Source organism: Mercenaria mercenaria, chromosome 10 (genome assembly GCF_021730395.1).
Source record: "Mercenaria mercenaria strain notata chromosome 10, MADL_Memer_1, whole genome shotgun sequence".
NCBI lineage: Eukaryota > Metazoa > Mollusca > Bivalvia > Venerida > Veneridae > Mercenaria > Mercenaria mercenaria.
The window spans coordinates 9,564,245-9,576,933 of NC_069370.1; the positions used below are offsets into that span (position 1 = coordinate 9,564,245).

Sequence of the window (12,689 nt, forward strand, 5' to 3'; positions counted from 1 at the left end):
ACCAAACATCTTTTAAAAAGAGGCAGCTTTGCACATGAAGCCAAGAAGCTAAACAAAACCTTTGCAGAGCATCTTGGACAACCCACTACTCCCTTCACTGTTCAAGATCTACCAGAACCATGGAAACATGACTAATCCAACCTGACTATACGTACCATTGTTCCTGGTCTTCCCCCAGGTACTTCAGATGGAATAACTAAGCTATCCTTTACACAGGCCATGATCCGAGACACATATCCGTCAGAGACATGGACACATGTGTACACAGACGGCTCAGCCTCAGCTGCAATAAAAGACGGAGGAGCTGGCATCTTCATACTGTATACCTCGGGAAGATCAGAGACAAATAGTATCCCAACCGGAAGGCACTGTACCAACTATAGAGCCGAGGTTGAAGCCATCAAACAAGCTATTAAACTCATTGAGGAGTATCCAGAGAGCTGCCCCAACGTGGTTATCTTCACAGATGCTCTGTCAGTACTCCAAGCAATGGAAAATTCCAAACAAACATCCATCTCCAGGGCACTGTTCAGTCTATGCAAAACAAGAGTTGTGTCCTTACAATGGATACCTGCACACTGTGGTGTACCTGGAAATGAGAATGCAGACAGATTAGCCAAGCTTGGAGCTACAGATAACCAGCCTCAAAATGCCATTACTCACGAGGAGAAGGTGACAATGATCAAAGCACTTACAAAGCCAAGGCCAACCAAGGATGACTTGCACCTACTAGAAAGATGGGAACAAGTCATCATCTTTAGGCTTCGCACAGGACATAACAGGTTAAATGCCCACATGTACACAAAGCTTAAATTGTCTCCCTCTCCGATGTGCCCCTGTGGTCTGGAACAGCAAACTGCTGAGCACATTCTACAGAGATGCCCACGTCTGGAAAACCAAAGAAAAAGTGTGTGGCCAAACAGCACCCCAATGAAAACCAAAGTGCACGGCAAGAAGGAGGACCTGAAGAAGACGGCATCCTTCATTGCTGGATCAGGGGTGACAGTGTAGGCGGTGAACGCCAAGAAGAAGAAGTAAATTTAACATAATATTATGATGTGTTATATGGTGAAATAAACTGTATAGGCCCGTGTGCTTGCTTTCAAGACGTTTGATCTTGATTAAAGACTGATTTTAAGACATTATTTAGAATTACTAGTAATTGAAGTATAAAACTTTTTAATATCATATTTCAACTTTAAAAAGATAATAACATTACCGTTTTAATGAATTTACTCATTGGTTGTCATTAATTCATAAAATGAGTTTGTTTCCGTAGGCCGAATCCAGCCTCTATTCTGCGTTATCCGGATAAAATGACGTTACGCTATTACTCCGGGTTTATCAAACGTGTAGAACTGCCTTAAGCTATGTCCATAAAACATAATTTGATAATTTGTTCTTCGGCCCCTCTGATAAATCAGCTTCCTTCCTCTGTCTCTAAATCCATAATTCGAATCTGCTGAGGATACTTAGGTCTACTTCACAACCGACTCTCTCTCTCTCTCTCTCTCTCTCTCTCTCTCTGAGTCTCAACTTTGGAAAGATACAGATCTGGGAGAAGCAGCGGGATATGGCATTTAAGTCTGCAAAGTGTCATGTTTTACACCTGACCATAATAAAAATGTCAGCAGAAATACGGTCTTCATGCCGGTATAGAATAGGGCTCTCATTCTCTGTCTCTATATATATACGTTCACCATCTTTCAGGTGTTATTCAATGTGTGCTTTGTCCGGCATGGTTTATACATGCACAAACAACAGAGAAAAAGCTATGATATTCGGAGTAATATTTCTGAATTTCATAGCATTCTTATTGTTTCTTTATCTCTGACGTTCGATCAATGTCTTACTTTTCTCGAGATAAAATATGCTTTCTGAAACGATTTGTTAAATTCTTTTACAAGTGACAATGTATTTGTTTATGGACATCTAGTGTTGCAGTTATTCCCTAACATTGTGTAAAACTGAGACAAGAATCACTGGCAAATAACAAATAGGCCCCACCAGTCATCTCAAGGCTTTGATATTATTTTGTTGGATTACAATTATTCCTTTTATTGACGACAAAATTCCCATAGATATTTTATACTATATTTTACGCTATACAGGCGCCATGATGTAGTGTTTCCATAATTAATGCACTTGCTTACGTAAAAGACATATTAGATTCGAAATAAAATATAGAAGAACCATGTTTAAACACCCTGAACCTGTTATATGACAGGTGGAATAATTTACTCGGGTTATGCCCGAGATAAAGATACAGTTGGACTTGTACACAGCACGCGAATTATGAGTCCAAAGTTGGGTTATTACTGCATTAGAATAAAACTATAGAACGGAATTCAGTATTGCACTCAACGCTCAATTAGCATAAAGGTATGCCTACAATAGTACTAAATAGCAGCACTACCGGATGATGGCGGAAAGAAAGAATCCTCCATTTTTTTCCCAGTTAAAGTGGCATTTTCATGTTTTATGTAAGCCAGGCCTGTTTTTATTTCATTGTGGACCTATACCCGACATTTTGGTAGCATTTTTAAAGTGATTTTTTGCTTTAAAAGAAATGTAAACAAACCTAATTACACATGTGTCCATTATCCACACTTAAGCTGTCAGTTTGGAAGATATTCCATAGTGTTGACCAGTCAGACAAAAATCTCTCTTAGAAGATACATGACCCCTATCTTAGAAGATACATGACCCCTACTTTTCTTGGTGTTCTTTTGTGTTTTTAGGTCATTTAAGAAAATAAGGCTAGTAGTAGTAATCCTTTTTAAAATAGGCCTGGCTATAGATCTATGTGCTACAGCTCTCAGAAGATTGCTAATTTTATATAGAAAGTATAGCATTTTCTTTTACTACTGTATGCCCTAAAAACATCTATAATGATATATAGAGGGTATTTGTTTGTTTTGAGTGAATATGGAATATATCTCACTGAGAAGTGAGAAAATTCAAATATTTTCATGAGCGCGTAGCACGAGTACAAATATGAATATTTTCTCACTTTGAGGCGAGAAATTCTATATTCACAAAAACAAACAAATTTCTTTTTATTTTATGCCTTTAATTACGTTGAGAACAAATTTTAATCTCAGCGCTGGGAAACAGACGCGCGTAAACGAACATGACGTCAGACGTGATGTAACGTTAGAAAGACGCACACGACATAAATATTTCTTGCTGCATAACGTTATTAAATTCTCATTGAGTGAAGTAATTTGAATCGAGAAATATACTATAAAGAACAAAGTGCGACTACAATTTTCATCCTGTTTTATGCAAATAATTTAAAAAATTTATACTCAGTGTACAAGTAGATCGGCAAAGCTATATCATTTACAGTGAGTGATATGCAGTGAGTGATATGGATTATATCTCACTGATAAAACACAGTATTTCATAAGTTAGCATAAAATAAATAAAGATATCTAAAATGCATTTGGGATATCACTTAATCAAATTAAGAAGACTAAAAACCAGATGCTCTAATCGTAGTTTGAAATATCCAATACAGTACTTTTATGGCATCTAACTGTTTTTATGATATCTTAAAATATTTTTTATCATAAAGTATATTTCATTGTTTTGATAAATTTAACTGACCCGGAAAAAGTGAGGGCAGTGGCTAGAGAACCGGAATCGGTTCCCTAGACAGCAAACTTATTCGTCCGGAACCGGTTCTCTAGCCAAAGTAACGTGCATAGGCTAGGGAACCGGAATTTTATTTCTATGCATAAACTGGCGAAATTCACTTTGTTTCTTTTCGTAAGTATCATGTGCATGTTCTTATCTTAATAAGTTAATTAATTTTACTATTTCAGCAAGCTATGCCCTGTTATTTATTTGTGTTTACTGTGTCTCAAGAAGTGTACTCGCCGCATACTGTCCGCCATATTGGAATGATAAAATAAACTAGTACGAATGAATGCGAAAGCCGAAATAAACTTGAAATTTAAACTTAAAAGGTGTAAGACAATAAAAGAAACGATTAAAACAAATTAAGTAATTTCTGTTAATTAGTATTGATTACATATCTTTGAACGTGAAATGCCGAGGTGTTACAAACCAGTATTTAAAGAATCTGTATGAAGTTTTAAGGGCAATTAAATTAATTTGTTCATCTATAAACATGTAATGACGCAGATACAAACCAATATTATTTTATATTTAAATAATTTAAATATAGTAAAAGTTTAAAGCAAAATTTAATAACATTTAAAAACTGCGAAGTATAGTTCACGCACTTATTCGTACTAGTTTATATCATTCCAATACGGCAGACACGGTATATATGCGGCGAGTACACTTTTGGAGACAGTAAACGCAGTTAAATGCAAGGGAATAGTAAAATTAATTAAGATAATAATATGCATGACACTTACCAAGAAACAATGTGGATTTCGGCAGCATTATGCATAAAAATAAAATTCCGGTTCCCTAGCCTATGCACGGTATTTTGCTTAGAGAACCGGTTCAGGAAGAAGAAGTTCGCAGTCTAGGGAACCGATTCCGGTTCTCTAGCCACTGCCAAAAGGGGCAGCCTAGTCGATAAATCCTCGTACAGTATAGAGTTAATTGTGAAAAGAAATCAGATCTAAACGCTGCTACCAAGGTAGTTTTTTCCAGTTCTTTGGTCTTTAATTGTGTACAGAAGTGTCACTTTTTGAAGTCAACGCCCGGTCCACGCACACGTCTTAGTGCGTTCCGGTGAACCGTAACGACCTTTGACCTGGCGATCGAAAAAAAACATGGCGGCCTCCACAAGGAACTAGAATTTGTTGTGGTTTTCGTGAAAGGTGTGTATGCTGAGCTAATTCTTACGTTAAACTCTCTTATACAGTACAAAGCAAAAAGATCAAATTATAAGTTGCACTATATCAGCTTAAGGTTCAACAGGTATGATGTACAGCTACAACTTGATTTATTTTACAAGAACAAGGTAAACCTGTTTGTAAACTGTGGGTGGGGTACAGAAATAGTTGTATTGAATTAAAGAAGTCGACCGACGCATTACTGTGTTTTAGCACCAGAAAGCCCAGAAAATTTAGTATGATGTTATAATTTGCAACAATTATCAAATTATACATCGGTAGTTTGTTGTGTCAGTACTGTCACAGGCGTGATACCTAGAAATACTTTGATAATGGCAGTGGCTAGAGAACCAGAATCAGTTCCCTAGACAGCGAACTTATTCGTCCAAAACCCGTACTCTAGCCAAAGTACCGTGCACAGACTAGGGAACCAGAATTTTATTTCTATGCATAAAGCTGCCAAAATTTAATTTGTTTCTTTTGGTACGCATTGGACACATTGGTCAGGAGGGCTAAGACGCTTTCCTACGGAGGTGAAGGCCCCTGGTTCGAATCCTGGCTACTCCCATTGCGATGTGTCCTTAGGCAAGGCACTTTATCAAGATTGCCTCAGTCGACCCAGCTGTAAATGGGTACTAGCAAATTGCTGGGGGTAAGGTATACGTAACTGGTTTTAACTGTTCTTAATATAGGGTTGCTAAAAAGCTCTACAGAGCTTATGTTAATTGTTTAACAAAGTGACGGTAAATTAAATTTACCTCTACCTTACCTTTACCTTTAAGTATCATGCATGTTATTATCTTAATTAATTTTACCATATCAGCAAGCATGCATGCTCTTGCATTTATCTGCATTTACTGTGTATCCAAAAGTGTACTCGCCGCATACTGTCCGCCAAATTGGAACGATATAAATTAGTATGAATTAATTTGGAAATCGTTGTGGGCACCGGAGCAAGCTGAAATAAACTTGAAATTTAAACTTAAATGGTACAGTACAATAAAATAAACAATTAAAACAAATTAAGTAATTTCTGTTAATTAGTATTGATCACATGTTTTTTTTTCAATTTGCTAATCACTTGCAAACTTTAATCCAATAAAAAACTGAACGGGTGCATGTGAAATGCCGAGGTGTTACAAACCAGTATTTAAAGTGATCATAGAATCTGCTGGAAGATTTAATGGCAATTAAATTATTTTGTACACTGGTAAACCTAATGAGGCATATACAAAACAATACAATTTTACATTTAAATAATTTAAACATAGTACATGTTTAAAGCAAATAACATTAAGAAAGGCAAAGTAGTTTTCATGCATTTATTGGTATATATCATTCCAATATGGCGGACACTGTATGCAGTGAGTACACTTTTGGAGACACAGTAAAGGCAGATAAATGCAAGGGCATGGTAAAATTTATTAAGATAATAATATGCATGATACTTACCAAAAGAAACAAAGTGAATTCTGGCAGTATTATGCATAGAAATAAAATTCCGGTTCCTTAGCCTATGCACGGTACTTTGGCTAGGGAACCGATTCCGGTTCTGTAGCCACTGCCTTTGATAATACCGTATCGATACTGGCATGTAGTATTTCCTACAGAGAACTAATAAATGCAATGAATGGAAATAAGCCAACCTGAAGATTAAACAAGTCACAGACTCTCGGTCAACACAGTTTAATAAGGAATAATTCTTAAAGGTGCTTTAACCACAAAGGCAAATAGCAAGCGAACGAGTGAGGATATGTATTATTAATCAAGCTAAAAAGTAGAAAATCATTGGTTTTACTTATTAATAATTGTTAATTCTATGGTCATTAAATGGTTGAATCATAATTTATGCTCATAACATTATTTTGTTTGAAAATTCAACAGCATATGTTTCATAAAGCCAAGTAGCACAAGATGATTTGTCTTTTTTGGATCACTGTCTGATTCGAGTTTATATTAGTTCCTTAATATACACAATCCTTTTTTTTAGCTCACCAGAGCATGAAGTGCTCAAGGTGAGCTTTTGTGATCGCCCTGTGTCCATCGTCTGCCGTCAGTCGTCCGTCGTCAACAATATGACTGCTAACACTCTAGAGGTCACAATTTTGGCCCAATCTTAATGAAACTTGGTCACAATGTTACCCTCAATAAAATCTTGGACAATTTCGATATTGGGTCATCTGGGGTCAAAACTAGGTCACCAGGTCAAAATCAAATCAAAGGAAAAGCTTGTTAACACCCTAGAGGCCACATTTTTGACCCTATTTTTGTGAAACTTGGTCAGAATGTTTACCTTGATGACCTCTAGCCCAAGGTCGAATCGGGGTCATGTTGGGTCAAAAACTAGGTCACCCAGTCAAATCAAAGGAAAAGCTTGTTAACACTCTAGAGAGGCCAGCCACATTTATGACCTTATCTTCATGAAACTTTGTCAGAATGTTTATCTTGATGATTCCTAGGCCAAGTTTGAATATGGGTCATGCGGGGTCAAAAACTAGGTCACTAGGCCAGATCAAAGGAAAATCTTGTTAACACTGTAGAGGCCACATTTTAAGTTTGAAACTCATGAGATTTAGTCAGAATGTATTGATGACATCTAGGTCAAGTTTGAATCTGGGTCATGTGGAGTCAAAAACTAGGTCACCCAGTCAAATTAAAGGAAAAGCTTGTTAACACTCTAGAGGCCACATTTATGACCCTATTGTGATGAAACTTGGTCAGAATGTTTATCTTGATGATCTTTAGGCCAAGTTCGAATCTGGCTCATGTCGGGTCAAAAACTAGGTCACTAGGCCAGATCAAAGGAAAATCTTGTTAACACTCTAGAGACCACATTTTAAGTTTGAAACTCATGAGAATTGGTCAGAATGTTTGTCTTGATGATTTCTGGGTCATGTCGGGTCAAAAACTAAGTCACTAGGCCAGATCAAAGGAAAATCTTGTTAACACTCTAGAGACCACATTTTATGTTTGAAACTCATGAGAATTGGTCAAAATGTTTGTCTTGAATATTTCTAGGCCAAGTTCGAATCTGGGTCATGTGGGATAAAAAACTAGGTCTAACCGGTCAAATCAAAGGAAAAGCTTGTTAACACTCTAGGGGCCACATTTTTTATTCAATCTTCATAAAACTTGGTCAGAATGTTTGGTATCATGAAGTCTTACTAGTATATGATTTCGACTCTGGGTCATGTAGGGTCAAAAACTAGGTCACTTGGTAAAAATCAAAGGAAAAGTTTGTTTATACTTTAGAGGCCACTTTTTTTTGCTCCAGTCTTCATGAAACTTTGTCAGAATGTTTGTTTTCATGAAATCATGGAAGAGTTTTAATCTGGGTCATGTGGGGTCAAAAACTAGGTCACTAGGTCAAATGAAAGAAAATGCTTGTTTACACTTGGGCCACATTTTTTGGTCCAATCTTCATGAAAATTGGTCAGAATATTTTTCTCCATGAAATTTCGGACAGGTTAAAAATTATCTTCGGTTGGGTAAAAACCTAGGTTACTAGGCCAAATCGAAGAAATAAACACTAGAGGCCACATTTTTGCTCCAGTCTTCATGAAACTTGGTCAGAATGTTTATCACCTTGAAAACCGAGACGAGTTTGAAACTGGGTCATACGTTTTCAAAAACCGGGTCACTAGGTCAAACATGTTTGTTATGTTGAGTTAATCTGGTGAGCGACCTAGGGCCATTATGGCCCTCTTGTTTAATTAAATGTCTCTTAAATTTCTCCAAATAGGCAGTAACTGCACATGAATTTCCCAATATGAAAGGACTTTTCTTGTGAAAAGTGCTGATACATCCTACCTACTATTTTAAAACAACCAGTTTTTCTTTGTCTCATTCAGAAAAGACTTCTTTTGATTGTAGGTTACTATGACATCAAAGAGGTCACATATTGAGCTGGATCCAGATTATGAAGATGTCTCTGAGGTACAGAACAAGAGGAGGCGTGTTCTTGAAGAAGGGGGTATGTCAGAAGAAAAAAGTTTAATTAAAAGTGTTGTTTCATTTTTGTGGCTCACCTAAGTGCTTTTGAGGTTATGTGATTGCCCTGTCTTTGTATGCCTTTGTATTGAAATTCTGAGGTAATGCAATTACCATAATTATGTCTGTATGCCTTTGTATTAATATTCCTCAGTGTAATGTGATTGCCCTATGTTTGTATGCCTTTGTATTGAAATTATGAAAATCTTATTTGAAACTGATTGCCAGATTTTAGGATAATTTTGCCGGAATTTTCCATGGTGAACGCCTTCCGATAATGTTTAAACTGTTTCAGTTGTAACAAAAACTTGGCAGTAATATGCAGGGCTTATTTTCTCGGTAGGTGTATTATTGTGGACACTGTGAAAATCATTTTGACTGAAATTGCCTCAAATTTAAGAGTGAATACATTATTATACATCCAGTTGTTTTTGGGGTGACCACCCTATCAAAGGTTGCTACAGTATTACCCAGCTACTGACTCTGAGCATTAGGATTTTTTTTAAAGTAAATCAAATTTATTATTATGATTCAAAGCGGTTTTACTGATCCCTTACCTTTCAATTAGTTACTGTGATTATGGGCTTGTTCACCGTACAGTATGAACATGTTGGCGACATCAGTCTCAGAGGGTCGGTCCAGTACAGAGGCTTCACTTGACCCTTTCAAAACCTGGCTTTAGGTGTAGAATTCTTTTATGTGAGGTGTATGGAAGATCCTTCTCCACCATCAGAAGCTGGAAAATTACTGTTATGGCACCTATAATTGTGTCAGTGTGACATCAAACCTAATAAAAATTATCTACCAAAAGCATAGATCTACAACATGTTGATTTGTTAAAAAACGCAACTCCTTTGCATGATGAAATAAGTTTAAGTACTAATACTCACGTGAGAGATCTAAGGCCATGCTTTTGTTATAGGCCATATTTTTATGTAATTATTTCATGCAGAAATTCACTTCATGTACATTGTATCATCTTTTTTTCTTACCACCTGCACAAAGGTCTTGCAGTTTTCACAACCTGAAGATTTACAAAATGTTTTCTATGTGATTTTTAAATGAACTTGAAGATTTCTATAGCCCAAATATTTGTCAGAAGTAAATACACAAATTATATGTACATCATTATTACATGTATAATTGGTAAAAAGCACAGGAATGTTCATCAAGGTAAACTATCTGGCACAATGGTTCACTTAAAAATGTTTGAAAAAATTTTTTTTTTGTCATTTCAGCAAAAGAGGCCACTAAGAAGAAGATTGTCTCCATTATCAAGAAACAGTTTGATGTTGAAGTTAGTAATAAAGAGGCTGAACTTCTCAGTATTAGTGAGGTTTGTATTTCAATTCAAATTTTGGGTCCATTTGTTCATGTGCATTTTAGCAAGGTTTTCGTGTCTGATTTTTTTAGCACCCCTGAATTTTGAACTATTAGTGCTGGTGGACAATCTGGCCCTGTTGTCAGTCATACATTCTCATCCATCAGAGGTTCGCCAAAATTCCTTAGACAAACCTCTGATTTATTTCTTTTGTTAACTTGGTGAGCATGTGCACTCGTAATTACTACCGGGAGTGTTTTCAGTCAATCAATGTTCGCCATTATTCAGCATGCCGAATTAAAACTTCAAACAACATCTAAGTAAAGTATTATCTACAAATGAAAAAAAGACGATATTGCATGGCTGCGATTAATAAATATTTATTCCTTTAATCGGATTTTTAGAAATTTACCTCAAGAAATAATTACAATCCTCGTAATTCGGCGTTGATTTTGGAAAGGATGCAGTCACGCTTTTCATGTTTGATTTTGATTGGTTCACGATGATTTGTAGTGAAACGTCGCTGATTGGCTGAAACCTTTTACCTGTAATGTAACCAAAGTAAAAATATCGGCGAAATGTGCCAGAGGTTCAGCTAGTGAATCATTGTAAACCTCTGGTATGCGAGAATGTCGGCCATACTGCATCATCATTTTTCCTCTGAAAGTATTGGTAAGAATCAACCCTAATTTTGTCTGGAGTATCCTTGCATGAATTTCCATCAAGTGTTTTTCTACTGGTTAAGCTTGTCCCCTTTTAACAGCCACCAGAGCTATGAATAGCAAAACCTTGGAAACTGCTTCTTCTCATGATGATACATCTCACCAAACTTTATCCGTAGCATCCTAGTATGGTCCTCTTTCAAGTTTGTTCAAATGGTTCTGCTTGCCCCCTTTTAGGCGGCCACATGAACTAAAGACAGAAAAAACCACTAAACAGCTTCTCATAAAATACTTGAGGGATTCACCAAATTTTGTCTACAACATCCTTACCTGGACCTTTCACAAGGTTTTTCAAATGATACTGCCTAACCCTTTAGGGGTCACCAGAGCTTGAAATATAAAAAAAAAGGCTTTAAATGGCTTCATGTGATGCACCTATCAATGGATTTACCCCAAATTTAGCACCTTTTCAACAACTTGTCTACTTTGTTCTGTTTAGCCCCTTCTAAGGGTTTCCAGAGCTAAAAACTGGAAAGCTTTAGAACGGCCTCTCAGGAACAGCCTGGCAAATCTTTACCAAACCAAACTTAATCTGTAGCACCAGTACCTAGGCCCTCCCTTGGTTACCCTTCTCTGCATTTTAGGGACATCCCAGGAAAATTAGAAAATAAAATGTGTAAGAATGCTCAGAATGCAACCAAGCAAAACAAAAGCAGTGTCCATTTGGTTGAATCTGTTTATGAGAGAAAGTTGTGCCTCCTAGCACTGAATTTATATATATTATTTAGTGGAACTCTGTTACATAAGTAATGATTGGACTTTATGATCACAAAAGACCAAATATTATAACAACACTGAATCCAAGATAGTATGGGGAGACATTTTATGGCTGCCATATTGCAGTTAAAGATTGCTGTTGTTATAGATAGTAAAATCTGCAAGAAGATCCTTTTGAAGCACAGAATGCAACCAAGCAAAATAATAACCGACCCGGTTTGACTGAGTGCCGTCATTTGATACAACATAAGACACACAACTTCAAATTTGGTGATAGTTTCATTAACCCTCATCATGCTGGACACAATTGATTCTGCCTTTGCGACCAGTGTAGATCATGAGCAGCCTGCACATCTGTGCAGTCTGATCAAGATCTGCACTGTCCGCCATTCAGTCAGTATCTTTTTAGTAAACACCCTTTTAACAGTTAATGGTACTGTCCAAATTGAAAGATGGACAAGTTAATTATAGAAATTATGTAGGGCAAGGGTTAAAAGAGAACCTTTGACTGAGCTTTATAAGTTATCAGTACTGACTGTTGATATTTTAAGCAAGTCATACCATCCAATTATTTAATTTCATGTTGTTTTATTTGCATAGATTATATCCTGTGTATTTTAGAAATTGGAAATGGCCAGAAGTATGATGGATAGACTAAGGGCATGCATTGTTGCCAACTTCTATGGGAACGCCAATCAACAGAAATCTTCTAAGGTAGTCATATTTTCCTCACCAGTAATACAAATAACTTATAACATGTGTTTGAATTTACAGTTAAGTACTGTGAAATTGACATCCATTTTTAGCAAATGTTTTTTTCTGGTTTTAGCCAAAACTGCTATTCCGTCTAGATACAAACTTGCAGATTTCATATACCGGTTTTAAAAATGAAATAAATGGGAACTATTTGTTTGTTGGGATTTTAATCTTTGGATTTATGCAACCACAAAATCCACAGAAAGTAGTCCCTCACAAATAGTAATGATTTCATAGTGTAGGATATTATATGACAACATTAGAATGGCAGTGATAAAGAAATTGAACAAGTTGTACGTGTTGTTTCATATATAGCATACGGTAATTTTGTTGTTAAGTAACTTAATGTATGGTTTTGCATAA

At 36.4% G+C, this 12,689-nt stretch overlaps 2 protein-coding genes across 3 annotated transcripts in view; both read left to right on the plus strand.

The window, feature by feature from the left end:
* The first annotated feature begins 219 nt into the window (after positions 1-219).
* On the plus strand, positions 220-1,011 carry LOC123560940 (uncharacterized). Its single transcript, XM_045353091.2, has one exon. It carries the CDS (start codon positions 220-222, stop codon positions 1,009-1,011), a length of 792 nt encoding a protein of 263 aa, XP_045209026.2.
* Positions 1,012-4,691: 3,680 nt separating this feature from the next.
* The window catches only part of LOC123559786 (YEATS domain-containing protein 2-like), a 34,188-nt gene continuing 26,190 nt past the window's right edge, over positions 4,692-12,689 (plus strand). For both annotated transcript variants that reach the window (XM_045351885.2, XM_045351886.2), the window contains exons 1-4: positions 4,692-4,805; positions 8,694-8,793; positions 10,049-10,146; positions 12,192-12,284. In XM_045351885.2, coding sequence (XP_045207820.2) covers positions 8,700-8,793; positions 10,049-10,146; positions 12,192-12,284 — 285 coding nt within the window. In that variant the 5' untranslated portion in view covers positions 4,692-4,805; positions 8,694-8,699. The remainder of the gene's footprint in view (positions 4,806-8,693; positions 8,794-10,048; positions 10,147-12,191; positions 12,285-12,689) is intronic.